Genomic DNA, 26,551 nt, shown 5'->3' on the forward strand with positions numbered 1-26,551 from the left:
CCCCTTACCATCTCCTGTCACGTAGTACCCCGGGAACTTCTTGAAGTAAACGGTTTCAAACTGCTGGTGCTTCCCGTAGAGCGTGCGCATGATCCCTGGCCAGGGCTGCTTAAACACCTGGGGGTGAAAAACACAGAGCTGGGGCAGTGAGAGCCAAACCAGTAACCCAGGGCTGCACCACAGTGAGAGGCGTGTCAGAGACAGCCATGAGCAGCACTCAGACCCTTGCTGGCAGCRCTGAGCACCAGCAAAGTCTCACCAGGCTTGGCAAGGGAGGAGGAGCTTGGCTGAGGAGTTGCTCYCATCCTCCTGCCTTGCCCACATGTGCATTTAGTGATCAGCTGKAAAAGCACCCCAAAAGTTATGGCCTTGGAGGGAGGTCCCACCACCCAAGGGAGTTCCTTGTGTGGACCACATTTTTTTGAAGTCTGGAAAAAACCTTTAAKATCATTAAGTCCAGCCATCAATCATAAACTATGCCTTCAAGTGCCACACCCACACATTTTTTTWAACAATTCCAGGGATGGTRACTCTACCCCTTCCATGCCACAAGGTGTGTGCATGCTACCAGGAATGTCCCACAGTTCACAGGGAATGGACAAAGGGAGGGTGGGGAARATCAGCCCTTCCTTACCAGGTAGCCTTCTGCTTCTCCTTCCAGCTCTTCCCCCGACTCGCTCAGGATGGCAGGAACCACTCCAAAAAAGGGGAATGTCTGCCATGAGGACCAGGGGAAAAGGAGAGATGGAGGTGAGCTCCTGCATTAGAGCCCTGTGAAGCAGAGGGAGTGGCAGGCAGGGCAAGGGCAGCTTTGCAGAGCTGTGGTACATGGGGCAGCTGCACAGGGCCAGGCCTGGCGTTTTGGGTGGTGGTCACCTCCCCAAATGCACTACTGTTCTCCCACCCCCTGGAAGGCTGTAGCCACACAGCCTTGGCACAGACAGGGCCCTGCTGAGGCTCCTGGGGAGSAGAACACAAGTACTCACGGCAGAGCCTGGCTTCATGGGGGTGGCAGCGGGGAGGGGTGTCAGCATGTGGCCTCCCTGCGAAGAGAGGCAAAACCAAGTAAGTTTGGGCCATGCCAGTCCATCCCACAGCTGTGCCATAGCTCTGGGAGCAGCACATCCCAGTCAGGGCTGCTCAGAGCAGCTGTGGAGAGGGGAAGGATATAGCAGGGGATGASGAGTCTGTTTGGGCATGAAGCTCTGGAGCTGCTGGGAGAGGGAAAGAGGGGCAGGAGAGCAGTGTCCAGAGCAGAGTTTGGAAGAGACCCTTTGGACAGGAAGGTTTCCCCTGGGAGCCTGAGCAGAATCACAGATTCTTCCTGGGCAGAATCTTCCTGCAGGACAGGAAGAGGGGAAAGGGCACACCAGAGTTTCCTGGGCAGGCCAAACAGTGTCCACAGACCCAAAATCTCACCATGGTAAACCTACAAAGAGGCCCTGCAGGGAGCACAAGGGACAGCCAGGGAAAGGGACACCAGCGAGGACTCACCGTCTCTGTCTGCCAGAACGTGTCCACAATGGGACACCTCTCCTCTCCCACCACACGGTAGTACCACAGCCAGGCCTCGGGGTTGATGGGCTCTCCCACGGTCCCCAGCACCTTCAGGGACTTCCTGCTGTACCTGCAGAGAGGAGGGGGCTGCCAGGGGCTCAGCAGGCCATGGAGAGCAGCAGCTGTGAGCCTGCTGCACAGCAGATCCTGCAGGAACTCCCAGGCTTCCCAAAATGGGCTTTCCAGGCACAGCTCACAGCTTTCTCAGCACTCTTCCACAGGGGAAGAGAGGAGACCTGGGTCATTTTGGCATCTCCCACTCGACCCAGCTGTGCACAGCCAATGCCCTCATGCCCCTGGGACTGGCACTCACTTTTTGACAGGCTCCTCCCCRTACTTCATCAGCAGCCGGATGGCTGTGGGTGCTGTGTAGAACTTGGTCACCTTGTACTTGTCAATGATGCTCCACATTCTCCCAACATCRGGGTAGGTGGGGACACCTTCAAACTGAGCAGGAGACAGAGCAGTGACACAGCTGCTCCTCAGTGCTCCCCACCTGCAGCMCCTGCCCAAGCAGGAGGAGCCAAACAGCAGCTGGATCCCAGTATGTCCTTATGGGGTACCACAGGGTGAAACCAGCCCAGGTCAAGGACACCCCTTACTGCCTCCTTGGGATGGATTTGGMATCAGACCACCCCAGATGTCCTAGCACATGTCCCCTGACACCCCCTTGCAGCCTGGGCACTTRGGTGGCCACTCTAGTGCCACAGTCCCACCAACCCAAATGACCCTGCCCYCATGGAAAAGGGCAAGAGGTCCAAACACTGTGACAGAACCACAACCTGAAGTACCAAGAACCCCCTAAAGGCCTCCCCAAACATAAGAGTGATTTTCCTGCTTTCTTTTCCCTGGGGATTCTTGGGCACAGGTCTCTGACTCCCTGATCTGTTACAGTGCCAAGAGAGATACAGGCACAGGAGTTAAATGACAAGTTGTCAAATCAGCATCAGGGAACACCATTCCCTGATCCAATGTTTCCATTAACTCAGAGCAGCCCTGGCTCCATTGCTACACAAGAGTTGTACTTTTAAGGGAAAGAAAYGGGAGAAATTGAAAAATTAACCAACCAGAAGCCACACACAAACTAGCCCCCCCGAGCAGTCAGGGTGGAAAGCACCACCCTTCCTCACAATGCCCAGGGCACTGCACTCTGACACAGAGCAATGCAGGGGTGCAGCTCAGCACCACCATCTCCCTTTTCCTGGAGTGAAAGCACCCCCAGGCACCCAGCACTTACCAACACGCTGGTGGCCCCGTTTGCCAGGGGTCCRTAGGTGAGGTAGGAGTGGCCCGTTATCCACCCGATGTCGGCCGTGCACCAGTACACATCCTCAGGTTGGTAATCAAACACGTATTTAAAGGAGGTGGCAGCAAAAATCATGTACCCACCCACGGTGTGCAGCACACCCTGCGAGGAGAAGGCACAGGAATGTCAGGGTGAGCTCCTTCCATCACCCTCACCCTGCCAGACCCAGCTGAGCATCGCTGAGCTCCAACAGCATCTGAGCAGGAATGACCAGCATGGCCCCTTCCCCAAGACCTCTGTGGCTCCTCCTCCTACTGGAGCCTCCCCCTCAGCAGTTCCCTCAGCTGAGGGGTTCCTGTGGCTCAGCCTGTCCCGTGCTGAGAGCACACCTTGGGTTTTCCAGTGGAGCCACTCGTGTAGAGGATGAAGAGCTCGTCCTCAGCGTCGCACCACTCGGGCTCACACTCCTTGCTGGCACCACCCATCAGCTCGTGCCACCACATGTCCATGGCTGGGTTCCAGGGGGCCTGAGGAAAGCACAAGGTTGGAAAYAGGCTTGTCCAAAAACAAGAGAGGGGTGATGAGGAGCACAGCTCAAACCTCACCCCCCTCATGGGCCATCATGGGGGATCTTCACAGCACAGCCTGCTGCAAACCATGCACCAGAGCTGCAGCTCCCACTCCAGAAGCTCCTTTTCACAGCCCACAGCCATGAGGAAAACCTTTAAACACGGCCTGGCTGCAAGACCTGAAGCAGAGTGTCCAGACCACAGGTAATGGCGATGAATCCCTGTGGGCAGCAGCAGCAGCAGCCYRGAGAGGCCCTGCAGCAGCAGCTGCTCTGGGCTGTCCCCACCAACAGGCCCCTCTTGCCTTTTGGGGCTGCCCCGAGCTGCAGTCCCACAGCCAAGCAGCAAGCACAGCCACACAGCACTGTCCCACAGCCACCTGTCCCACTGCAAGGGACCCCGACTGCAGCACGGCCCCAGACAAACAGCAGCATGGTGGGCTCACACTGCTTGGCCCTACAGGCACCCCGAAATATCTGTCCTCTGTGTTTTTAGGTAATTACCCTGGTAAGATGTGACTACTCCAGTGCAGAGCCACCCAGCACTGGCTCCCTGAAGATGCCAGAGCTGTGGCAGAGCCACCAATGCCGGTGGTTGATGGRCAGAGGTCACCCTGAGGGTTGTTCTGGCTGCACCTCTCTGGGTGGTGGCACAGTTTAGAGCAATACTTAACTTGCCCTGACCTTCTCACCTTTCCTCAGAGAAGCCTGGGGGAAGCTGAGCAGGGAACATGCCCAGCCTCAGCTCAGACCTACACTTCCCACATCTCTGTGAGGGCAGGGACTGACCCAGAGCCCTGCACATTTCCTTCTCACAAAGCCAGACTCMCTGAGCTCCCTCAGCTGGGGCGCACAGAGAGCAGCTACGGGGGTCACACAGTGACTCTGCAGCCCTAAAGATGTGACATCTGGAGGCRCCAGGACCCCACAGCCCAGCACACAGCTCCTGTACACATGGTACAGGGGACACTAGCTGCTTAACAGCTTGGCACAACTGTGCCCACTTGGAAAGCTTTCCTGGACTCCCAGGGCTTCTGGCTTTACCTGGGAAAGCAGATTCCACAGTTCTGTCCCACCAGCAAGCTCCCACCAAGGCACCAGGTAAATGAGCCCAAGGCCATCCAGCAGGTGTCCCTTGCATCCCTCCTTCAAGGATCCCTGATTTAGCACCCAATCTCCAGTGCCCCAGGGAGGAGGGCAGAGCCATGGCACTGTGTGTCTGCCTGCCTGCTCTGGGGGTCCAGCAGTTACAGCTCTTTGGATGAGGCAGGCAGAAGCCACATGCTGGGTCTGGAGCTCCAGGTTTGCTCCCTGGGGCCAGGAAGCTGCAAGTGACCCCTGCCAGGCTCCCCACAAAGGGAAATGCATTGTGAGAACTGCTTTTGAGAGGCAGAGAGACAAACCCTAGCTGGATGCTGACACTGCACCCCAGTGGCTCTGCATTCCCCCGGCAGCACGCTGGCCTGTGCCCAGGAGGGTCATGGATGTGGCTCTGGTTTTGGGAGCACTGGTGGCACTGCATTCACCCCCACGGCGTGGGCAGCCCTGGCAAGCTGGGTGGGGACTGTCACTGACATGCAGCTGCTGGCACCCCGGTTAGGAGGGCACGAGTGGCCGTGCAGCCAGAGCAGTTAGGGAGGTGGAGAGCTGCATGGGAAGCAGAGGGGAGGGAGGTGCCAAGAAGAGGAARGCAGTGCTGTGTGTAAATACCTTGGGATGGAGTCTCTTTGAGCTCTCAGTCTTTTTTTCCTGTTAAAAATCCACAAAGAGGCTGTGAAATTGGGGAAGTGAAGGATCCACGCTGGGCTTTGCGGGCAGGGAGCTGGAAGCCCACAGGCTCAGATGCTGGGAAATCACCTGGCAGGCTGGAAAATGCTCAGATGCAGGGCCAGGCCAGGAGATGCCCTTTAAACAGAAGCCTGCCCATTTCCACCACCTTCCCTGGGTAGCACCTGCCTCCAGGGCAGGTCACCAAGGCCACCCCTGCACATGGCTGGCTGGRAAGAGGGGCACAGGGCCAGCAGATAGCCCATGGACCATCCAATAGCCTCACACAAGCCAATGGCACAGTAAAAATGATCCACAAGGGAAAGAATCTTTAAGGAAGYGTCCAAACAAGTAGAGCAGAGAGACCCAAATGGTAAGAGACACCCTCCAGCCTATGCTCCTGCACAAAAACCTCACCTCACYACAGGAACCAGCACAGGACAGGCTGCCCTGCCATCACCCAGACAGGGAAACCTCACACAGGAAAGCTGCTCTGTCCCAGTTTTCCCATTCCTTTGCATCCACCCTGACTCACAGAGCAGGCCAAGGAACATGGACAGGCTGGTACAGACTGAGAAAAAACCCAATAAAATTAACACAGCTGAATGAGGAAAAATAACTCAAAGGTAAAGAATCTGCAAGACTTCTTGTTCCAGGGTTGTGCACAGACCACTCCCCCTGAAAGCAGAGTGTAAAGCACAAATACTCCCCAAATTCAATCCCTGCAGTAGCCTGGGGATAACTCAGTGAAAATAATCATCRAACACCAAAATAATCACCAGGTACAGAAGACACCATTACAAGACACAGAGCTGTGGGGTAGCTGAAAGTAACCTGCCTTTGCAGCAGGTGAAGGCAGCAGGTAAAGGCTGGGCACAGCAGGGCTGCACAGCAGCCTCAGGGGCTCAGCAGGCAGCCACAGCTCCATCACACCTTGTCCTCCTTCCACCTCCAACTCACCACATGCCTGCAGTCCACATCCTTTTATCTCCTTTCAGATGCRAGGGAAAGCCCCAGCCTGGGAGCTGACAGAGTCCCTGTGCCAGCAGCACACCCCCTGCACTGCTCTCAGCAGAGATTGCTGCCATGTCAGGGAGCTGCACTGAGCCCACACCACAAACACCAATCTCCTGGGTTTCCTCTCCTGCTGCCACTGTCACAGCTAYGGTGCTGCACAGCACTGGTCTTTGCACAAAAGGGGAGAGACAGAAAGGGTTAGAAAGTAAAACTCCTTTACCAGACTGAGGGAAATGGGCATCTTGTCCTAGTGGCTTTGGAAGATGTGCCTGTAGTCCTGTGGACTGGCAGCTTGTGAGGGTGTTAAAGGAAGGAGCAGGGAGAGGMTCTTGGTAAGGGAAAAGAACCATTTTTTGATCGCTCACATCACAATATCAGCAAGGAGGGGAGAAAATAGGAAAAGGAGTCGAAACAGGAGCATCCAGGGAATCACTGTAGTGGTTCTGCACKGATGGATTTGCTGGTCTCAGGCCAATGGAAATAAAACCTCCCTATCATTCCGCCAGGAACGTACCTGCACATCCTGGCACAGCCTTTTCAGAGGGGGAGACTTGCTGGAGGTCCCATCCACTGCTATCTCTTCCCTGCCCAGGTGCTTCACCACGATGCACTTTTTCAAAGAGCATCCCCTGTAAAAGGCAGGAGCTGTCAGGCAGGGCAGCTCTGGGGCTGAGCCAGCCCTKCCTGGGATTCACTGGAGGCAGAGCAGGGGCCTGGAGCCACTTTTGTTGAGCTGGAACATTTGCCATGCAAGGTCCAGACACACCATGAACTTCCAAAGACACCAGCCACAGGAACAGAGCTCAGAGAGCAGGAACAGTCTGTGCACAGCTCCCTGGGGATTTATCAGTGAGAAAGCAGGGCTCCCACAAGTCTCTCTCCCAGGATGCTGCTRTGCAGATTCCTTTCAACTCCCCAATTTGCCTGCCTGTGACCATGAACAAAACTTCCCACCAGGAAATATAAATGGCTGCTCCAAYCCCTAGGAATGACTGTCTYCGAGGGAGGAAAAGCTTCCAAAGCYTGATTATACATCAAGAAAGAGAGTGGGTGTTTGCCCCCTCAKGAGGGCAAACACAGCCTACAAACTGCTGACAGAATGATCTTCTTTCCCTCCAGCCCTGTCAGAATATCAACACAGTCTCCACTGGTTAATTCCCAGCTTCAGGATCACTTCTGTCCTCCCAGGTACCTATTTTTACAGACCTATATATAAATGTATGTYGTTAAATTAAAGGCTTTTAAAGAATTTGAATTTCCAACGTGCAGGCTGCCCTGAATTTCCGTGTTTGATCTAACACACAAACCCACATTCARTCTCACACAAGCTACACAGATGCTGTGTCTGTAAGCTTGGCAAAGTCATTTCACCACGATTATTTCCCTTTCTGTAACATCTGATGACTGTTTGTGTCAGACCTGCTGCAGAGTCTGCCCACCTGTGACAACTCCCATTTGTGCAGGAGCAGATTCTGGCAGCAATGCCCCTCTTCTACAAGGGAATCCAAACTTACTTGTCTTTACATTTCCGGATGGCTTCATCTGCAATCTGCTTCAAGTTGACCAGTTTGTCCCCTCGATAAAAGGCATCTGYGAAATGGTGAGGGAAAGTCAGAGGGGCCTCCCACACAAGGAAGCCWGGGACAGCTGGAGCAACAAGCAGTTTCAGGAGGGAGGGAAGAGCAGAGCAACTGCACTGCAGTGAGGGAAAGCAGACAAGCAGCTGATGGGAAAACTTTCCTAATGCACTCTTTTGGCCTAGAGAAACAGATGCCAAAGGAAACGGTGGAATTTCTTCTCTGGGAGAGGTCCCAATTTGACCTGACAAATCTCTTGGGAATATTCTGTGGAAAATAATCCAATGCATCTTAACATGGATTGCAGTTTACTGGACCCTTTTCATGCCATAGGAATTAAATAATAAAATAATTGATAAAATAATAAAATATTAATAAAATATTGCTTGCACTACTGGAGAAACAGCTGAGAAAACGCAGTGGGCTTACATGCAGCCACTGCCACATTCTTGATTCTTYGCTTTACAAGGATGGGAGCTGCAGCAGAAATGCCCTTAAAACTGGGAAGGGTGGGAATTCTTATATTAGGCCTGCCTCATGASACATCTTGCAAACATCTGACTGATTTTGAGGAGGAACATGGATGACAAGTGTTTGGAAACATGCTATTAGCAGCTGGTGACATCAAGCTTTACAGGACAAACTGGGGYGCTGCTCAGAGGCTTCACCACATGTTCCAAGTAGMACAGCTACAGCACTGCATCCACATRGGGAGGCTCAGCTGAGGCACTGCCTCTGCCTCTCCCACTTCCAGGATTTCCAAATAAAGACCTTTCAGGCAACAGCAGTGGAGATGCTCAGAYGTGTGTTTTACCTGCCGTGATGAGGAGAGAGCAACCGCAGTCAAGGATCCGCTCGCAAAGGGAGTCTGCAGAGAAACCTGCAAACTGGCAGAGWGAACACACAGCAGAGTCAGCAAGGACACACAGAAACCCAGCCCCAAACCCCAACAGCTGCTGTGCAGYTCACCCAAAGCAAATGATTCACCACCAGGCCCTCGTGGAGAGAGCTGGAGAAGCTCACTGCACAGTTAATGCAAGTAAACAGCAGAAACCTTTASTTTCTATCTCATTCCAGCTCCTCTCCCAAAACCAAGAGCTGCTCCCCTCGGAGCTCAGCCCCAAGAGCAGCACAAAGAGCTCGTTCCTACCACAACAGAGTGCAGAGCTCCAATCCTGGCACAGGCAAGCATGGCTATGACCAGCTCCAGGATCATTGGCAGGTAGATGGAAACCCGGTCTCCTTTTTTCACCCCTASGGAGGGAAAGTGAACACAGCATTTGTCAAAATGAGCATGTCACGTGGCAAAAGAACAGGATATAGAAATCAACTGATTATTTTAATTCCACTTTGATAGGCACACAATAAAGCCTCAGGTGGAGTTAGAGATGAAGCAGCCTTGGGTTCTGCCTTTCAAGCACTATGGCTCTTGAGAGATGATGGCAATGAACACTCCATGTTCTCATCTGCCTCCCAGAAGGAAGCAGAAAAGTAACCAGCACCCACTGCTTGTTGGAAAGCCCCAAAGCAGGAATTTTTAAGCACAGATTTTCTCCCTATACAGCTGATACGATCAGTACTGAGCAGTTTTTYACAGACAGAGCCAAGGATCAATCTGGGTATTGCAGAGCAAATTGATGAGAATTACTCAACAGGCTGGCAACCACTCAAGAAGTGACCCCAATCTCCAAACCCTTGCCCAAATGCCTTCCCAGTATCCCGTGCTCCTGTTGCCTCAGCTGTGTACCTTGGCTGCGGAGGACRTTGGCAAACTGGCAGACTTTTTGCAGCAGCTCACTGTACGTGATTTTCGTGTAATCTCCAGGTTCATTCCCTTCCCTGGAAAAGCAAGATAAAATTTGTTACTCTACAGGCWGTACAAGGTAAGAGTGACACTGAAAACAGCTCTGGCCAACAAATATGTCCTCACCTGCCCTTCCGAGCATAGAGTAATCAAATTCTGGAAATCCAGTTCTGGACTAAAGTTCTCCAATAGCAGGAAAGTTCAGTCCAATCTTGTTGAATTATACAACCCCTGTGTACATCACTCCCAAAACCAACTGACTGTGTGAAATGGAATTACTGTCACTTTCAGAGAGGCAAGAARAATCCAACAAAACCAAAGCCAAGAGTGCACAAGCTCAGGAGCACTCTGGGATTCATGGCATGGCTGCCTTGTTCCTGGGTGCTTACGCCTGCAGATATCTCTGCATGGAACATGGGCCAATGAGCAGCAACACCCAGCCCCCAAATACCTGATATCTGATGGGCTGGGATGGGATGCCAAGGGCTGTCTTATTTTCCAAGGTCATATATAAATACACCCCTGTATGTGTGTTCAGTGTCATGCCTGCTCTGCCTTATCCTCCCTGTGGTCCTCCATGAAGCAGCTCCAGGCTCCTGCAGCCCAGACACTGATGGGAAGAAGAGCTGTACCCAAAGATGGGACAGGAATGTCACATCTCCAGGGAAATGGTTTGCTACCCAAGTRAAAACCAGCTCATTTTAATGTGGCACAATACTTCAGCCATGCAAATGTGCTGGCACTCCCAATGGATCAGGAATAAGGAATTTGATACAATTTCACACTTGGAGAAGGAGCAATCTCCTACTCTCGAAGGACAGAGACATCTTCCCAGGTCTCCCCAAGGCAGCCAGCACAGAAATTCCAGTGATCCGTAAAATAATAGGGGTATCACATCACTCTCAGCTGACAGTCCTTCTGGAAAAGTGTCCCCTTAGTCTGTGCAGCCAAATGAAAAGCATATTTCAAGCACCCATGTAGAACAGGGGTTCCAGAACTGGTGGTTACACCTTGATCATCGTTTGTGGATCTGCTGCTTACACACTCAACTTATCCCTCTTGGTACCAGTTATACTCCTGGCTTCCACAGTGCAACCATTGGGTCCATGGATCTGCACTGACACAGGACAGGGAATATCCACATCACTGGCTCCTGGAAGGGCAATTCCCTGCTTGATCCTTTAAGTAAGTTTGGCCCCATCTAAATGCAAATGGGAGAGACACMAGAATACAAAGCAAAAGCAAAGTGTGGGAATGTGAACCAGTGCCCAAGGCAGGCGGCTCAGCCTTGACATYCCAGCAGTTTCCTCTCCTTTTCCCATCACAGCCAGAAGCATCACTTTGAGCTAAATAACATGTGAAACCACGAGTCAAGATCCCTTATAGTAGGACTCTCAGCTAGGAAAGGGAAACCAGGAAATCAGAGTTTCCTTTTTCATTCTGTTGCTTGAGGTCAAAGATCCAGGAGCTGATTTCAGTTCTGGGCTGAGCAGCTGTAACTGATCCAGCTCAAAGGAAGAGCATCTGCTTTCTGCTGTGTCTGGCTGCACACTGAGTGCCTTTCCTCRCCATCCAGGTTTTCCTTTGTGTACCTACATCAAGGCTGGTGCTGTGCTAACCTGCTTGTGTCCAGATGTGCAGGATCACTGCATGTGCAGCYYTCCCCTCAGCCATGAGCCTTGCTATGGAACTTAAAAGACAATTAAAATGCTTCTAAATGCAAGTTAGAGCATCCCAGCCCACTAATCCCTCACCTGAAGGTTCACTTGGGTACCACAAGCAGGCCCTGCACAAGCAAGCCCCCAGCCCAACAAAGCAGGGCAGGGAGGAAGGATGTCCCTTTGTGCTCTGCCTCAGTGGAGGATCTAATTACAGCCTTGACTAAGAGAGGARCGCATCAGGAGGAAAGTCTAGCACAGGCTGCCCATGGCCCTGTGTGCTATTTGAGGGCTRAGCAGCCCAGGGGAGTGGCAGCCAGCTCTGCCAAGCTGTGAGTTCTGAGGGCAGCAGCCCTGTGACCCCTCCAGGCAGAGCTGTCTCCAGCAGACGGGAGCTGCCCTGAGCCACCTGGTGTGAGGCACTGCTCGGACATTCCTGCTCTCCCTGCACATGAGAGGCACATCCCAAATACACCAGGTCCTCCACCTTGGCAGGATTTCGGAGGGACAATCAGGCCAAGGAATGTACTCAGAATCATCCTCAAGACCAGAACACATAGCGCACTGCAGGAGAAGCACAGAGCGAAGTCAAACAGAAGTTAAAACTTCTGTGAGGTTATTCAGGGGGCTTTCAAAGTCCTTTCCATTCATTTGCGTGACTGCAAAACAGCTCCTCTACCACCAGCAGGGGAAACCTCAGGCTTCAGATTTTAAGAGGACCTTGTATTCAATGGGAAACAAATCATGTCCTTGTTTCTACAGGACAATGTGCCTCCTCTCAATGCATCTCCAGCCAAGGCCTCRAGCAGTCTCTCAAGGGCAGGCAATTGCTTTGTGTCTCCCTGCATCTGAAAATAGTCTGGAGTGCCCACAGCTATACTCAGTGGGCTAGAGCAGCACTCAGACTGCTCTGTCCTCTGCTCTGGCACAAAAGCCCAGCCAATGATGTATTTTAGACAGGGCATTTAAGGAATGCCCACTCGCACGCTATTGAGCACTCTCTGCRTCAAAAGCGAGCCTGTAAATTCCTGGCATCCGAGTTCTGCCAGCAGCATCTTCCCAATGGTGCCCATCTGACATAAGCAAGAGCTGTCAGCCCTGGGCATCTCACACRGGCTCCCTTGTCCAAATTCAACTGAAAAAGAAATACAACTACAATAAAAAACCTCACTCTTATGAAAACAGTACTGCAGAACTCACCTCCATAGCTCTAACTCCACCAAATCAAACCCMCTCCCCAAATACATATTTTTTTAAGATCTGGTGGTGAAAATAGCTGGCACCAGCACTGCTGCGATTGTTCATGTGCAATCTCTGCTCTAACAGCAAGGTTTCTTCTGAAAGGAAAATCCAATTTTCAGCTCCCTGAACACCCCAGATACATCATTAGATGAAATACATGGTGAAGTGTGGTGAGTCTGATGTTTTTTTCATCTTCAAACCGAGTCCTACATTTAGCAACTATAATCCAAAATTTTACAGCATCATCTGGCTGATGGCAGGAATGTATTTAAGATTTTTAGCWCTTGAGAAGCCTGTGTTTTACATATGGCATGTTGTGTGAATGCTCAGCTAGAGAAAGGCAAGTTCTGGCCATATGGAATATACACAGAAGAAATTCTCCCTTGTGAGGGTGGGGAGGCCCTGGCACAGGGTGCCCAGAGAAGCTGTGGCTGCCCCTGGATCCCTGGCAGTGCCCAAGGCCAGGCTGGACAGGGCTTGGAGCAGCCTGGGATGGTGGAAGGAGTCCCTGCCCATGGCAGGGGGTGGAACAAGATGATCTTTAAGGTCCCTTCCAACTCAACCCATTCTGATTCWAAGGTCTCCACTGAACCACCCACTGACTCAGTAAATGCAAGTCCTTCAACTAAACACACAGATGCACAACTGGGGACCTTCTGAGACAGATCTCCTGGAATTTATGATTTGTTGAAGAAGTCAGGTTTCATGCAAGAGGACAGTGCTCTATCTGCCTGCAGCCATTCCTTGCCAGGCCCAGACACCCCAAGGGCACTGGGGACCACCACCACCGCAGTGTGCAGGATGGCAGTACCCAGCCCCGCTCAGAATAGATCCCTATCAACATAGGAAAGGCAGCACAGGCTCTGCAGAGCTCTTATCCTCCTACTCTCTCCTGCCAGCAGTTAAAAAAGGGGCTCCCCACTTCAGTGCAGGTGCTGATACACACAGAGCCCCATAGCACAGGCCTCTGGTGGCCCTGCCAGCATCTGAGCAAGAACAATTGCATGGAGAAGTCATACAGGAAGGGGAGGAAGAAAACATAAAGTGGGAAGGCTGAACTCTTGTCACCTCTGTGGCACTACCACACTTACAGGGGGCTCACAGACTGCCTGCTCAGCTGGGAGTTTGACCTTGGAGATGCAGAGCTGTTTCACCTGGTKCCCTGGTAGTAAATTAAGATTAAGCTTCCCCATTAGAGCCACTATGCAGGTGAGCAAGTGATTTAGTGCTGTACATACATGGTGTAGTGGTTTGTAGGAGCAGGCAAGCATTTCTGCAGAGCCCCATTAGCTGAAGCACTGATCCTGTGGAGCAGTCTGGGATAAGGAGCAGCAGTGTGGGACAGGGATGCTGTGCCCAAATGCTCTCCTGGATATTTGCACCAAAGCAGGTTAAGAAGTTCCATGCTCTGCCAAGCATTAGGGCTGATCACAGSACTTTCCAAAGCACTGGTCTGCTTYACCCACTCATCACCTARCCAAGGGAGCTGAGCCCATCTCAGCTGTAGGGTGACAAGGAGGGAGGGGCAGGAGCTCAGCGGTCAAGGGGACACATTTCCCAGAGCATCCAAACAGGCCAAGCAGAGCTGACCCGAAAATGAATCAGCAATGCTGTTTGGTTTTCTCTTTTACCACACTTCTAAAGAAAAGTTATTTGCATCACCTGTTTGAGTAACAGATGACTASGACTCCCTATGCAAAGCTGCCCCAGCATTGGCATGGAGCAGCAGGAAGTGAGGGTTGCATCAGTGGCAATTTACAGTTTTCAAAGGAATTGAGGGTGGTAATTTGGTTTACAAGGGCTACAACACCACTGATAAGGTGATGCACAGGAGAAAAGGAGGAATGCCAAGCAAGTGGAGTGTTGGAAGTTTTCAAGATCTGCCATACCATCTGCAGATACACACAGCCAGAAACAGAAAAATCACAGACCAAAGCAAGTTAAGGACAAAGCCAAAGCCTTTCTGATCCCTGAAAATGCTCCCACTGAGGACCAAAGGGTCTGCAGATCATTTAAGTTTCTCCTCTAAGCTTGTGTGAACACATCACTCCCTTTTGACAAGGGCATGTAGTGAYAGGAYAAGYGGCAATGRCTTYAAACTGAAAAAATAGGTTTAGATTGSATATTAGGAAGAAATTCTTCCCTGTGAGGGGGRTGAGGTCCTGGCACAGGTTKCCCAGAGAAGCTGTGGCTGCCCCTGGAYCCCTGRWAGTGTCCAAGGYCAGGCTGGACAAAGACTGGAACAACCTGAGAKAGTGSAAGGTGTCCCTGCCCAYGGCAGGGGGTGGAATGAGATGAKCTTTAAGGTCCCTTCCAAACCAAACMATTCTGYGATTGTATAAAAGCAGTAACCCAAAGATACCCAGCACAGGCATGGGAACCTGAAAGGTAAATTTTCAGAGCACAGCAAACCATCTCAAAGCCACCAAGTCTCATTTTCTGACTGGCAGAGATGTGATGGCAGCCCACAAAGCATTTTTTCTTAATGGAGGAAAAAAGCTCTGCACTTTACTTAGTGGAAAGCACCCTTAAGAAAACACAGGTTCGCAGTTTGGAAAAGGTGTTGGAAGAGGGAGAGAAGCCTTTACCAGATTATGCCATGTCACAGGAAGAATCTGCACACTGGGAAACCACAGAGAGACTCAATGWTCTCAAAGGTCTTTTCCAACCTYRTTAATTCTGTGACTTTGTGACTCCAGTAGAGCAGAGATGGGGACTGTGGGAATGTCCACCCTAGAATATCTCTGTTGCCATCTAAACTAAAACATGCTCAGATCTCAAAATCCCTCCTAAGCATGGGACCAAATGCAGCAACAGAGATCTCCATCTCCTGCTTCACCAGCAGATTATCCCCAGAGCAGGGTACAAGCTAAAGGAAGGAATTTTCCTGCTGTAGTGACAGYTCTCCATGTGCAAGGTCACAGGGGGTGGCCAGGAGGGCTCACGGCTCCCCGATCCATTCCACATCCAGAATTAGAGCAGCCAAAATGCCAGGCAGAGCTGGGCTGAGCCAGGCTCCTGCCATGTGGGGAATGTGCTCACGTGTGAGCCGCATGGACAGCGAGAGCCCCGGGCGTGCTCAGCCACCGTGGTGTCAGCTGCCACACACCTTCTGCCACCACCTGGCCTCRGCTGTTCTTAGGACAGTCCCAAAAACTGCTGCCTGAAAAGGCTCTGCCTGGACATATCTTGGTTTTTCAGGAACAACAGCAGCCAAAACTGAAAAAAAATAGGATTTCTCTCTCCGCCTCAGCCTTGCTCATGCCACTTGAGAGAGGAACAGCACTTGAGCAAAGACAGCCTTTTAAATCTGCTTTTGACAGAGTAGATGACATTGAAACGTGAGTTTTGAGGAGACCAGCTGTTGCAAGATAATCAGAAAAAGACAGCCTTTCATCAGAAAAAAGATACTTACATTTGCATGGATTGTTCAATATGGAAATGCTCTTAACTGCACAAGCACTGCTCTTAACTGTAAAAAACCTCCATGAGAATATTTCATAATAACAGGGCAGACTGCCCAGCCCTACCCATGCTCAATGTCACTATCTCCCACCACAGTAATGTAAAACTCCCAAAGGAGTTCTGGGAAGCCTGAGGTTWCTTGAGCAGCAGGTTTACCAGAAAGCTCATCCCCACCATCACCACGCTCAAGGCCCCTTGCGTCACAACACGGATCAAGAAAGAAGAAGTTGTGTAATGACAGAGCTCTGCTTGGGAGGGGCTGGTGAAAAGTTTTTCCCAGTGTGCTCAGAAATATTTGGCAGTACCAACAGAACATTGTTGAGAAAATCTGGGAAAAGAAAGCCCAGGGAAAAGGAGAATCTTACCAGTTTAATTACCTCCTAAACCCACACAGTTAACTCTGACATCTGCATTAAAACCATCCATTAGTTTTCCCCTCCACTGTTCCCCCTACACTTAGGTAGCGCCTAACAAAGCTCTGCTCTCAAATCCATCTCTGAACCAAACCATCCCAACTTAAAGCTGATTGTGTACCTAGGATGAACAGGTTCCTATTGCTGTTGAGAAACCCAAACCAGCTGTGTCAAAGCAGGAGCTATGTGCTCTGCAGGGCACAATGTTCTGTGTTCCGCCCCAGGCCCACCCCCTCCAGCCCAACTGACTCCAACACAGGCACTGCTACTGCATATTTTATCCAGAACAGCTAAAACTGAGCTTATTTCTACAGGGACACTGGGCCACCATCTGCTYCTTGATCAAGGAGTCAGTCCCCTACTCACCTTCAAAAATACCCATACGGAAACTCAGCCTACAAAGCAAACACCCAGCACCCTGCACGGTTGCTACTGTCCCATAGGAAAACCACATCCATCTTTCTGTCCTTCCTTCTCATTAAATACATTCCCAGCTACTCTTTGTATTTGCAGCCTTTCAGAAGGCTGAACAAATACCAGAGGCATCTAAAGAAATAATATTTATCCTGTGCAGCCCAACCACTGCTCACTTTGTCATCCCCTGAGTGATCCTACACCACAGTGCCCAGCTGGAGGTGGACACTGCTACAAAAYCACTCTTTATTTATCAACCTGCCAAAATTCCCTCCAGTTATCCCACTCATGCCAGGCTATGCCCTAAAATTTACTTCAAGCCCCTTCTTTAGGCAGTGGGATGCTCAGATGTCTCTAAAGAAATCAACACCTCCTGCCTCACACTGCTGTTGGTTCATCAGCCAACATGGGMAGGTGAAATCCGTGCATGGGGTTTGTTCAGTCTGTGAGAACAGAGGGCTGAACACTCCAGGGGAACAGTTCTGCAGAAGATAGGACTGACAGCAGCCAGCAGGTTCCTCTTTATGGGAAATCTACTCTCATCTGGCATACCTGACAAGATAAGTCATTTCACAAGTAACACAGACCACATGTAAATACCCTGGTGACGGTGTCAGCAGCCAGTCTGTGTTGTTGGGCTGAGCAAGAGGAGTTCTGCTCCTCTGTGGCTTCATAATTTTTCTACTTGCTATGTGCTTGATACTGAGTAACCACGAAGACAAGAGGAAATGCGTTAACTCTAACCCTTACTTTCTGAAGTAAGAAGCAAGTAAAGTTACCTTAGAAAATAACTCTTACTTTAAAACACAAGAGAGCAGCCAARGAAGAAAACAACAACTTTTTGCCTCTTTTATTTAGAGGAGACTTTCTCTGAGCACATTTTAATTCCTTTTTAAAAAACAAAATGATTACATAGCGTTGCAACAGCAGTGATGTGCAAGATTCACCCAGCACGTCATAGAGTTTGGCTGCCCTCAGCCAGCACTTGTGACCCCATGAACCAAACCCACTGAATAGTGCAAGAATGTGAGAGGTTGACATGAGAGGAAACATTTTAAATGTTTACCATCAGTGAGATTTTCAAAGGAGCATGGATTATTTTTACAGTCCACKAGGAGTAGAGCTTACATTCAGTGCAAAACAGCTGATTCCTTGTTTAAACAATTTACAGTTGGGCTGGGGAACAGACCCTGGATGAAGCTTCTGCAGGTAAAATAATCAACAAGCTGCCYGCAGCTGGGAAATGCCCCATTTTGGGAAATAGCTGCATCTCTGGMTGGAGCATTCTGCCAAATTTTAAAGAGCTTCTAGAAACACAGAAAGCCAGGCAATGCAATTTCAATGGAGGCTCAAACACTATCCATAAAGGTCATGGTAGGAAATTAGGCTTATAATCAGATTTTTGGTGGACATTTCAACTTCATGCATCATAAACCCGCAGARGTGATCGACAGGTGTCACCTGCTGGACTGTTATCTAAGGAACATCTCTTATAAGATAGTCAGCAACAAACAGGAATGGAAAACATGCTTCTCTGTCACTGAATGAATCACAGGATGAATGGTCTGGGTTGGARGAGACATCTGTTTCCATGGGCAGTGACACCTTCCATATCTCASGTTGCTCCAAGCCCTGTCCAACCTGCCCTTGGACACTCTCAGGGATGGGGCAGCCACAGCTTTTCTGGCACTATAAGGTGTGACAAAGCAACCAGGAAGGCCCACAACTTCCTCAAGGGATTCCCCAGAAGAAGGGAGGTGACATCTATGAAAATGAATTCATGGAAAACTGCCAGGGCTCACGATTTCCTACCACACCTAATTTCAACATTCACAAGTGATGTGCAGAAATGCAAACAGAGAACTGAAACCCTGCCCCAAAAGGGGGGAGGCAAGAGCTCTTGTGAAACCACTGGCCATCGACACTTCAGCCCAACAGCTCTGGGCACAGAGAGTCCACCAGGCACAGCAGCAAATGCAACAGCCCACCAGAAAAATGCCATGCTTGGAACAGCACYCACTCACACTCTTTTGGCAAAGCCTGAGCATTTTGTCTCCTACTTGGAGCAAGTCTCATCCACGTGTGGCCTGAGTCCTTGTCCACGGCTGCTCTATTCACACCAGGGTGCCAGAAGAGAACACACAAGCCATTCACACAGCTAAAATAATCAGGTTTTCTAGTCCAGCGAGCAAACTGAAGGCTCTGATCTTCCGTGTCCTGAATCCACACAGAAGTTCACCATCCTCTCTGTCCATGAACTCCATTTATCCATGGCAAGTTTCAAATCTCCTGCCAATATTTGCAATATGCCATCATTGCACAACCACGGTGCCCTTCCCTACAGTAATCAAGGATTCTTAAAACATATCCAATTGCCTGTAATAGCTGCCAGCAAGACAAGACAAAAGTTTCACAGCCATGAGAAAATCCAGGTGTCATTGTCTGTACACACACATTCCTCATATTGCCCAAGGTAGTAATTGTACAACCACACCCCCAGAACCATGCACAAAGGCAGCGTGGAACAGRGTATAAACCAACATTTTTGGGTAGGGGTGTAAGCAGAAATTTGTGAAAAGTTATTAAATCCTTTGTGGTGAATCTAGAGARCCATCAGAGCAATGAGGAGGGCGAGGAAAAAATCCTAAATAAGAACATAAAACCTAACTCTGTGTCATTTACACAACAGCACTGCACTTGTGATCACAGCAGCTCAGCCAAGAGCCTCTTAGACTAAAACCAAAGTACCWTGTTGGGTGAGAGAGAACCAGGGCTGATCTTTTGCCTCCACGAACAACAGCAGCAGGAGATGCCTGGAGCATGTGAGCCCAGCCACCTTCAGCAGTTCCATTTCAACACTGTCCTTGGGGGACCTGCTCCTGACCCTAAGAGTGACCACTGAAAGTGAGGAAGCAAAGGGCAAGGCTAAACCAGCTCCATAAAAACATCATTCATCTACTCACACTTGAATTACTTTCTTGAACAACTTTTTTGTGGGAAAACTCCCGAAGGTGGTCTGAAAAGAGCCATATCTGTGCACTCGGCGCTCCTGCAGTTCTGCCAGCAGCTCCACCATCTCTCCCTGCAGCCTGCACTGGTTCATGCACACTGTGTTGCACTAGGGATGCAAGTCAGATTTACTGGTTCCCAGGACCCCCTCCATTGCCCTCTCTGRGCAAAGAGGAACTGGCAACCTCCCAGCTCTTGGCACAGCAGCCCTTTGCAAATAACACTAGTGTACCCTGGCCAGCAGCTCTGCAATTCCACATTCAAGCTCCTGCCCCCCACCTGGGGCACATGCCATCTAATCCTGGGCACTTACAGACATCCCCACTTGTTTATCTGCTCAAATACTTCCTGGATATTCCCTTGTATTTATATAGATGGATGCTGTATTCTTGCCAGTAACAGCTACCAAAGGTTTCTGAGCAAAAGGCTRGGAACAAACAGATCCAACAAAACCAAATGAAAGCTGCTCCCCTGACTCAAGGCAGCTGGCTGCTCTCCCAAGCAGGAGAGATTAAACAACCCGTCTCCTCACTGTTCTGCCATGGAGCAACCAACCAAGTGCTGCCCAAGTGCCTTCTGTCTTAACATATTTGACTTAACAGAGGAGGAAAGGCCCATTCTGACTCCAGGAGCAGGATTATGTGTTATCTGAACTCACTAAAAACTACTTCCAGAGAAAATCTTYAATAAAGGAGATGCCCTCCCATGGAGGCACAAGTTCAGGGGTGATTCTGAATGGGCAAAACCACAGGAGAGCACAGGCACTRTGTAATCAAGTGGTCACCACCTTCAATACCTGTCCCTTTCCCTCCTTGCAGCAGCGCAGAACAGCATGAGGCTGAGAGCACTCATCAGCTCCCTGCTGCTGCCCTGCCTGGCATCCTGGGATGGAAAAGGCTCTGCAGAGCAGGAATGGGGCTTGAAATCTCCTGAACATCAAACTAATCACCCTTCCCAGCATCTCCCTGCAAACCAGCAAGTGTACCTGACAGAGATGAGTTAAGCTCTGCTTTCAAGTCAGCCCTTGAAATGGAAAAACAACTTCAGTGACTGTGTGCATGTAGTGCTCAACCTGCTGACTCACAGCAGCCAGGAAAGCACACCCCACACATGCCTGAGGAGGCAGCTTGCTGTTCTCAGGGATTTATTTCATCCCTTTGGCACAACTGCTCACTTGGGAACTACCTCAGAGATTTCACTTGTAATGAAGAGGATGGAGGATGCAGAACCTGAGTACAAAAGAAACACTTGTGACAGGAGAACCTTGAGATATGACAGAAGAAAACAAGTCTCAGCACACATGGAGCCCTTGGAAACAAGTTTTAGACCATGAGCCCTGTGTTTTCCAGCCTGTCGGGCCAAACTGAGAACCTCAAACCCTTAAGCAGGCATCACCATGCTGCCTTGGGGCAGTACCACCTTCATATCCTCAACYAAACCCACAATAAGACAATCAGAGCAATTACACGAATTTTAAGCCCATCATACCTTGTCCTAAACAGCCCACAGCCAAAGTTGGAGACTCCATCCACCTATGGAGCAAATACAGGGAGCTACACCTGAAGAGAAGCTATGAGTCCCTCCTGTCCCAGTCTACACTTATATATGAGTGTCCAACCACAGTGGCTGCCTGCACTCCTGCACAGCACTAACCACACTRCCTGGTGACTGCCCCAGAACTGGGAGAGGAAGAATTCCAAAGAAGCCAGGAAAAGCACATGAYTTGGATGTGTCTGAGCTACTCCACTACTCCCCGTACTCCCTGTTTTAATACCATGCTTCTATTGATGCTCCCCCCACTCCCACTCTTGCTCTACACACACARCTCAGTCAGGGAGGGCCCCACACCGCAGGGATGTTCCTGTTTGGAAGGATGAGAAATGCTGCCTGAAGCATCCAATTTTGTCACCCTCTCCCACGCTGGCAGATGTCACAAAGCCCACCAGAAAAGAGCTACACTTGCTGTGAAAGAATCTGCAATTATTATTGCCCTTGGAGAAGGCACAAGATTTACAGCTTCATAAAACACTAATACATTCAGTGTAATTTATTACTTATTTTAGGTGCACATAATGTGCCTGACTTCCAGAAGCAGAGCATTGTAYTGCTCAGCAGTGCTTCCAAAATAATTATATCTGCCAAAACTAGCAATCTATCCCTCAGCACACTCAACAGGGAGATGACATGGATTGCTGAGGAGGCACCCCAGAAAGGGCTGAGTGGGGCCACCCCTTTTCCCATTAAGAATTCCCACCAGGAAAGGAGCTGTGCTGAGCCTGGGAAGTGCTGTGACATGAACCAAACCATGCACACACCTGCAAATGTGGATCAGTAAAAGCAACCTTCCCAGTGGTGAATTTTGTTCTTTAAACAAACTGTGTGATTTAGGGATGTGCTTTCATCACTAGAACAGAATAGCAAGTCATCCAGTAGCTACCAAAGCATTGAAGGGTCAGTTTGACACTGGACACTCCAAAATCCTGAAGCCAGTGGGAGCAGCAGAGCCAAGTGCATCATGAAAATGGCTCCAATTAGGCACTTAGAAAGGCTGAATGCTAACAGCCAGCATCCTCAGGCACAGCATCTGTGTCCATGACAGGGGTGGTTGGTTTGTTTCTTTTTTTTTTTAAACATGTTCTTATAGTTGTTGGGTTTTTTCTTACAGAAAGTTTTACTGGGAGAAACCCCATATTTTAAAGTAAAATCATATAAAGAAAGCCAAACCTAACAAACCACACCTCCTCATTTTATATTTGCATATCCTGTTTTTTCTAGGTCCAGAAGAGGAACGATAGGCACTTATTACTTTGTTAAACAAAGCTCCAGTAATCTCTAGCAGCCTTTACTATCTTTATTGCTCCTTTCTAGAGTGTTGTGTCATATGCCAATATAAGAAAGCAGAAAATTACTRCACTCCCCCAGAGATGGCAGAAGCCAGGAGCACCCTGCTAAATCCCATCGCCTTGGCTAGAGGGACTCTAAAAACAAAGCTCTACCTCCTGCCCCTGGCCCCTGGTCCCACCAGGCACCACCAGCACTGCAGCTGGGGGAACTGGTTTGAGAAACAGAGGCAAAGGTTATAAACAGAACAGGCCTCATCCAAGTACCTTCACACCCTGGGGTCTAATTAGAKAGTTTTGCAATAGGTATTGTTGTTGTTGGTTTTTTTTTAATTCCCACCTGGTTATATTTTTACTTCTACAGGCTGCCCGGGCTGAAGTTTATATGAGATTATTAACAGACACTCCAGCACACAACTAAGGGCTGTCTAAGTGACCTAGGCGTGCCTGCAGCACAGTGAAGGAATACTGCACTCCTGCCCTGAATAACCACCCATCACAAAGTCCTCAGCACTGCTGCAAGTCCCCTCAGTGTCCCAGTAGCTGGTGCAGTCCRTTTCCCCTGCAAGGCCCACAAGAGTCACCACACCTGCAACCACTGTTACTGACCTCAGCCTTTCCACACCATTATGAAAGAGGTTTTGCTTTCAAGAGCAGCACTTTATCAGAGGCATTTCCTGGAGCTTCTGTTCCTTTTTTTAGGCCACATCAGCAATACTAAGCAGAGAAAGAGGAATCAGAGGCAGCAGAACCAGAAATATTTGTAACGTTCACAAGCCGCCCAAAATATGATAGTGAAACTGGCAACAGGGAAAAATCTACATTTCATACCAACTCAGAATGGCCATTTTTGAACTACACAGTCCTAACAGCACCAGGAAGACAACACCACACGTCACCTATGTACAAGTTCTGCAGCATTAGGCAATCCCATGTACTGCCCTTTGTGCTGAAAATGCAATTCCATGTGGCTTGGGATTAGACCCTCTGCATGGAGCCAATTTGGGCAGTCCTGGACGGACTGCTGGTGGTGCAGGAACCTCTAGAGCAGCTTGGCCATAACAAATCCAGACGAGCTGCTCGCTGCTTCCCATCCATGCAAGGCTGAAGACAGCCACAGCCAGCAGTTCTRAGTTTTGTCAGGACACACTACTTCTCAGAGACACTCAGCAATGCCTCCAAACATTATTCAACTTTTCCCTAATTTCTCTCTCTGAAAGCAAAGGTCATGGTCCTGCATCTTTTCAGAGCTCTCAGAACTGGACAGTCATCCAAACYTTGGTGTAAGTTCAGCACCTTTTCCATCTAGCAAGCTACAGACTTTCTTAGAAGCAATCAAGTGGCTCAGGTGTTTAAAACTGAAAAAAAAACCCAACCTCTTCAGCTTTCAGAGGCTTTAATTTCTTTTTTGACTTTTCATACAGTGTGACAAATCTCAAGTGCTCCACAGAGCCAGGCTTGTTACAGAGTGTTAAATACAAAATGTGAGAGGACAAGATGACAGCAATTAATTATTGTTTCATTTTGAAGAAAACCACCTGCCCAGAGAGGAGTCATTTTATGAGCTGCAGCCCTCAGTGCCACAGTTTTGCAGGCCAGTGCCACACGTGTCACATCCAGTGTGCTTTTTCCATGCTTCCCACTGGCATTCCCAACTGACAGCTCCACACTACAGTGCTTGGTCACCTGTGAGAGCCACGCTAGGAGAGTTTAGCCCAAAACAGTCAGGGGAAACTCTCTGCTAAGGAGGGGGAGAGACTTTATTTTTTAGCACTGTGAACACCAYGACTGACAGCCACCCACCATTTTCATATCCACTCCAAGCTTGGCTCAGCATCACAAATACCCCACAAAGGCTGCCAGAATAACCAACAGGAAAAATATTCACCAAGCCCAAATTAAAGCTGTAGGCTGCTGCCTCGCTGTCACACAAAGATTTATGTGCAAGAAGAACCCAGTCCCTCCACAAACACCAGCACAGGGCCAGCACTGGCTGCCAAATGGCTTTGTTTGCTGGCACACCTTTACTTGCATGAGTTTACAAAGGGGTTTTCATTCAGAACCTGCAGTCATTTTATATCAGAGTGAGCTAGAAAATGTATTTAACTAGCAGGGACGCAAACACTTTCCAACATTTCACCAGTGCCTTATCAATATGATTATCTGCTAGGCAGTGTGTGTAATTATTTCACCAAAGCAGAATGGGTATGGATAGCAACTCTAGAAACTCTCTGAACCCCATTTTTACAGCCACAGCTAGAGCCACGTTGGTATAACCATGTTCCTTTCTGCAGCAGGATGGCTCCCAGTCAACTTTACACCAGGTGACTCGGGGGACCTTCGGCTGCACAATAAATCACTCAGAGCATCTGAYATTTTTACTGCAATGACAGTAGTTTCTCCATCTGCTCTGCTGAAAGCTCTCACCRTATCCCAGTGAGTTACTGCATCCCTAACATGGGGCACATTTAATTGTCCTTCTGCCCTGCCACATACAGTCATCCCCAAGCAACATAAATACCAGTTCAAGGAAAACAGCAAAATGTACAGGAGAGCCAGCACAGCTCTGTCCGGGGACACAGCTGTGGTGACAGCTGAGCTAGTTCAGCAGGGGAGCATTACTTCTGGAGCTCGRGCATCACCACTGAAACCTATTTTGCATCAATATGAAAATTAAGTTTYATGTGGATTTTAACATTATCAACTACTCTGGTAAAAAAATACATACTCCAGATGGGACTGGAAGTAACTTTCCTTCCTAAAGTTAGAGAAGCCATTCTTTCTGAAAGCACCACACATCACACAAGTGCAAGGAATCCACAAGCACAGGTATGAGGAGAACCTTTCTACCACAGGAGTGGAAACTTGCCAGACCCACAAAACATAAACACAGAAGATAATGGGGTTTACTAGCTTTAAGCAGTCAGATGTTGGCTGTTCCTCACCCCGTCTCTCTACCCACATCCACCTCCTTCCCCAGGGAGTTGTGGCACCTGCCTGGCTCCTGTCTGTGCTCTCAGCGGGTACAACTGCAAAGGCAGAGCTGGGAGTCAGGCGCTCCCCACTGCTATGCCGGGCACTCCAATGCATCCCTGGAAGGGCAGAGAAGCTTCCCGGGAAGGGCAGAGAAGCTTCCCGGCACACCTCTTCCCAAGGACACCGCAAGCAAACACGTGCTGAACCTATCTAAAGATTAGCCCCTCTCAGGTTCTATGCTTTCATTCACCTCAGTAAAAATCGACACTGTTCCTATCGCTTTAGCGTGATATTTACACGGCTTCTCCACCACAATAAAAACAAAAACTTACCAGTAAAAAGCAACTTTGTCCCCAAGCTTCTTGTCGTTGACATTTCTGTCCAGGAGGTTGTAGCAGATGTTGGTGGTCGCTCCTTTCATCCACTCGATGAAGATCTTCCCCTTGGTCACGTCGAAGTTGTACTTCAGGAAGGGTCCCGTGTGCTGACGCTTCCAGTAGAACTCTTTAGCGATGTCCCCCCAAAATTCTGCAAAGGCAAGGGGCGCCGGAGCCCGTGAGCGGCAAACAGGGATGAGGGAAGCAAGGATAAGGAAAGCAGGGATGAGGGAAACGGGGATGAGGGAAACCGGGGATGAGGGAAATGGGGATGAGGGAAATGGGGATGAGGGAGATAACATTCCTGGGGACACGAGGGGCACCCCCCGAGCAGCCCACAGGGGGAGGCTCGCGGAGGGCTCTCCGAGCTCCCCACAGCCCCGCGGGCAGCCCCCGGCGGGCCCGGGCAGCCGCCGCCCCGCAGCCCCGGCCCCGCGCGGCCCCGCTCACCGTGCGGCTCCTCCACGGAGCGCTGGTACAGCCGCTGGTAGTGGGGCAGCGAGGGGACGTGGGCCGCGGGCAGCAGCTCGGGCCGCGGCCGGTAGAGCCGGGCCTGATCCCCCGGCAGCACCATGGCGGGGCGCCGGGGCTCTGCGCGGGCGGGGGCCGCCCAGCCCCGCT

General features: G+C 50.1%; 1 protein-coding gene across 2 annotated transcripts in view; it reads right to left on the reverse strand.

Annotated features, from left to right (window-relative positions):
* The window catches only part of ACSS2 (acyl-CoA synthetase short chain family member 2), a 29,732-nt gene extending 3,187 nt beyond the window's left edge, over positions 1-26,545 (reverse strand). The window contains exons 1-15 of one of the 2 annotated variants that reach the window (XM_057385513.1): positions 26,381-26,545; positions 25,886-26,081; positions 9,480-9,571; positions 8,883-8,986; positions 8,547-8,619; positions 7,670-7,745; positions 6,670-6,784; positions 5,082-5,120; positions 3,193-3,330; positions 2,795-2,965; positions 1,871-2,004; positions 1,495-1,627; positions 987-1,043; positions 635-715; positions 9-117 (exon numbers count right to left, since the gene is read on the reverse strand). In XM_057385513.1, the coding sequence (XP_057241496.1) occupies positions 9-117; positions 635-715; positions 987-1,043; positions 1,495-1,627; positions 1,871-2,004; positions 2,795-2,965; positions 3,193-3,330; positions 5,082-5,120; positions 6,670-6,784; positions 7,670-7,745; positions 8,547-8,619; positions 8,883-8,986; positions 9,480-9,571; positions 25,886-26,081; positions 26,381-26,504 (1,642 nt within the window). In that variant the 5' untranslated portion in view covers positions 26,505-26,545. The remainder of the gene's footprint in view (positions 1-8; positions 118-634; positions 716-986; positions 1,044-1,494; positions 1,628-1,870; positions 2,005-2,794; positions 2,966-3,192; positions 3,331-5,081; positions 5,121-6,669; positions 6,785-7,669; positions 7,746-8,546; positions 8,620-8,882; positions 8,987-9,479; positions 9,572-25,885; positions 26,082-26,380) is intronic. The other variant, XM_057385514.1, reaches the window with a different exon arrangement.
* Positions 26,546-26,551: the final 6 nt, after the last annotated feature.

The sequence above is a fragment of the Malurus melanocephalus genome, unplaced genomic scaffold (assembly GCF_030028575.1).
Source record: "Malurus melanocephalus ecotype Western Australia unplaced genomic scaffold, MMel_1.1 scaffold_837, whole genome shotgun sequence".
NCBI lineage: Eukaryota > Metazoa > Chordata > Aves > Passeriformes > Maluridae > Malurus > Malurus melanocephalus.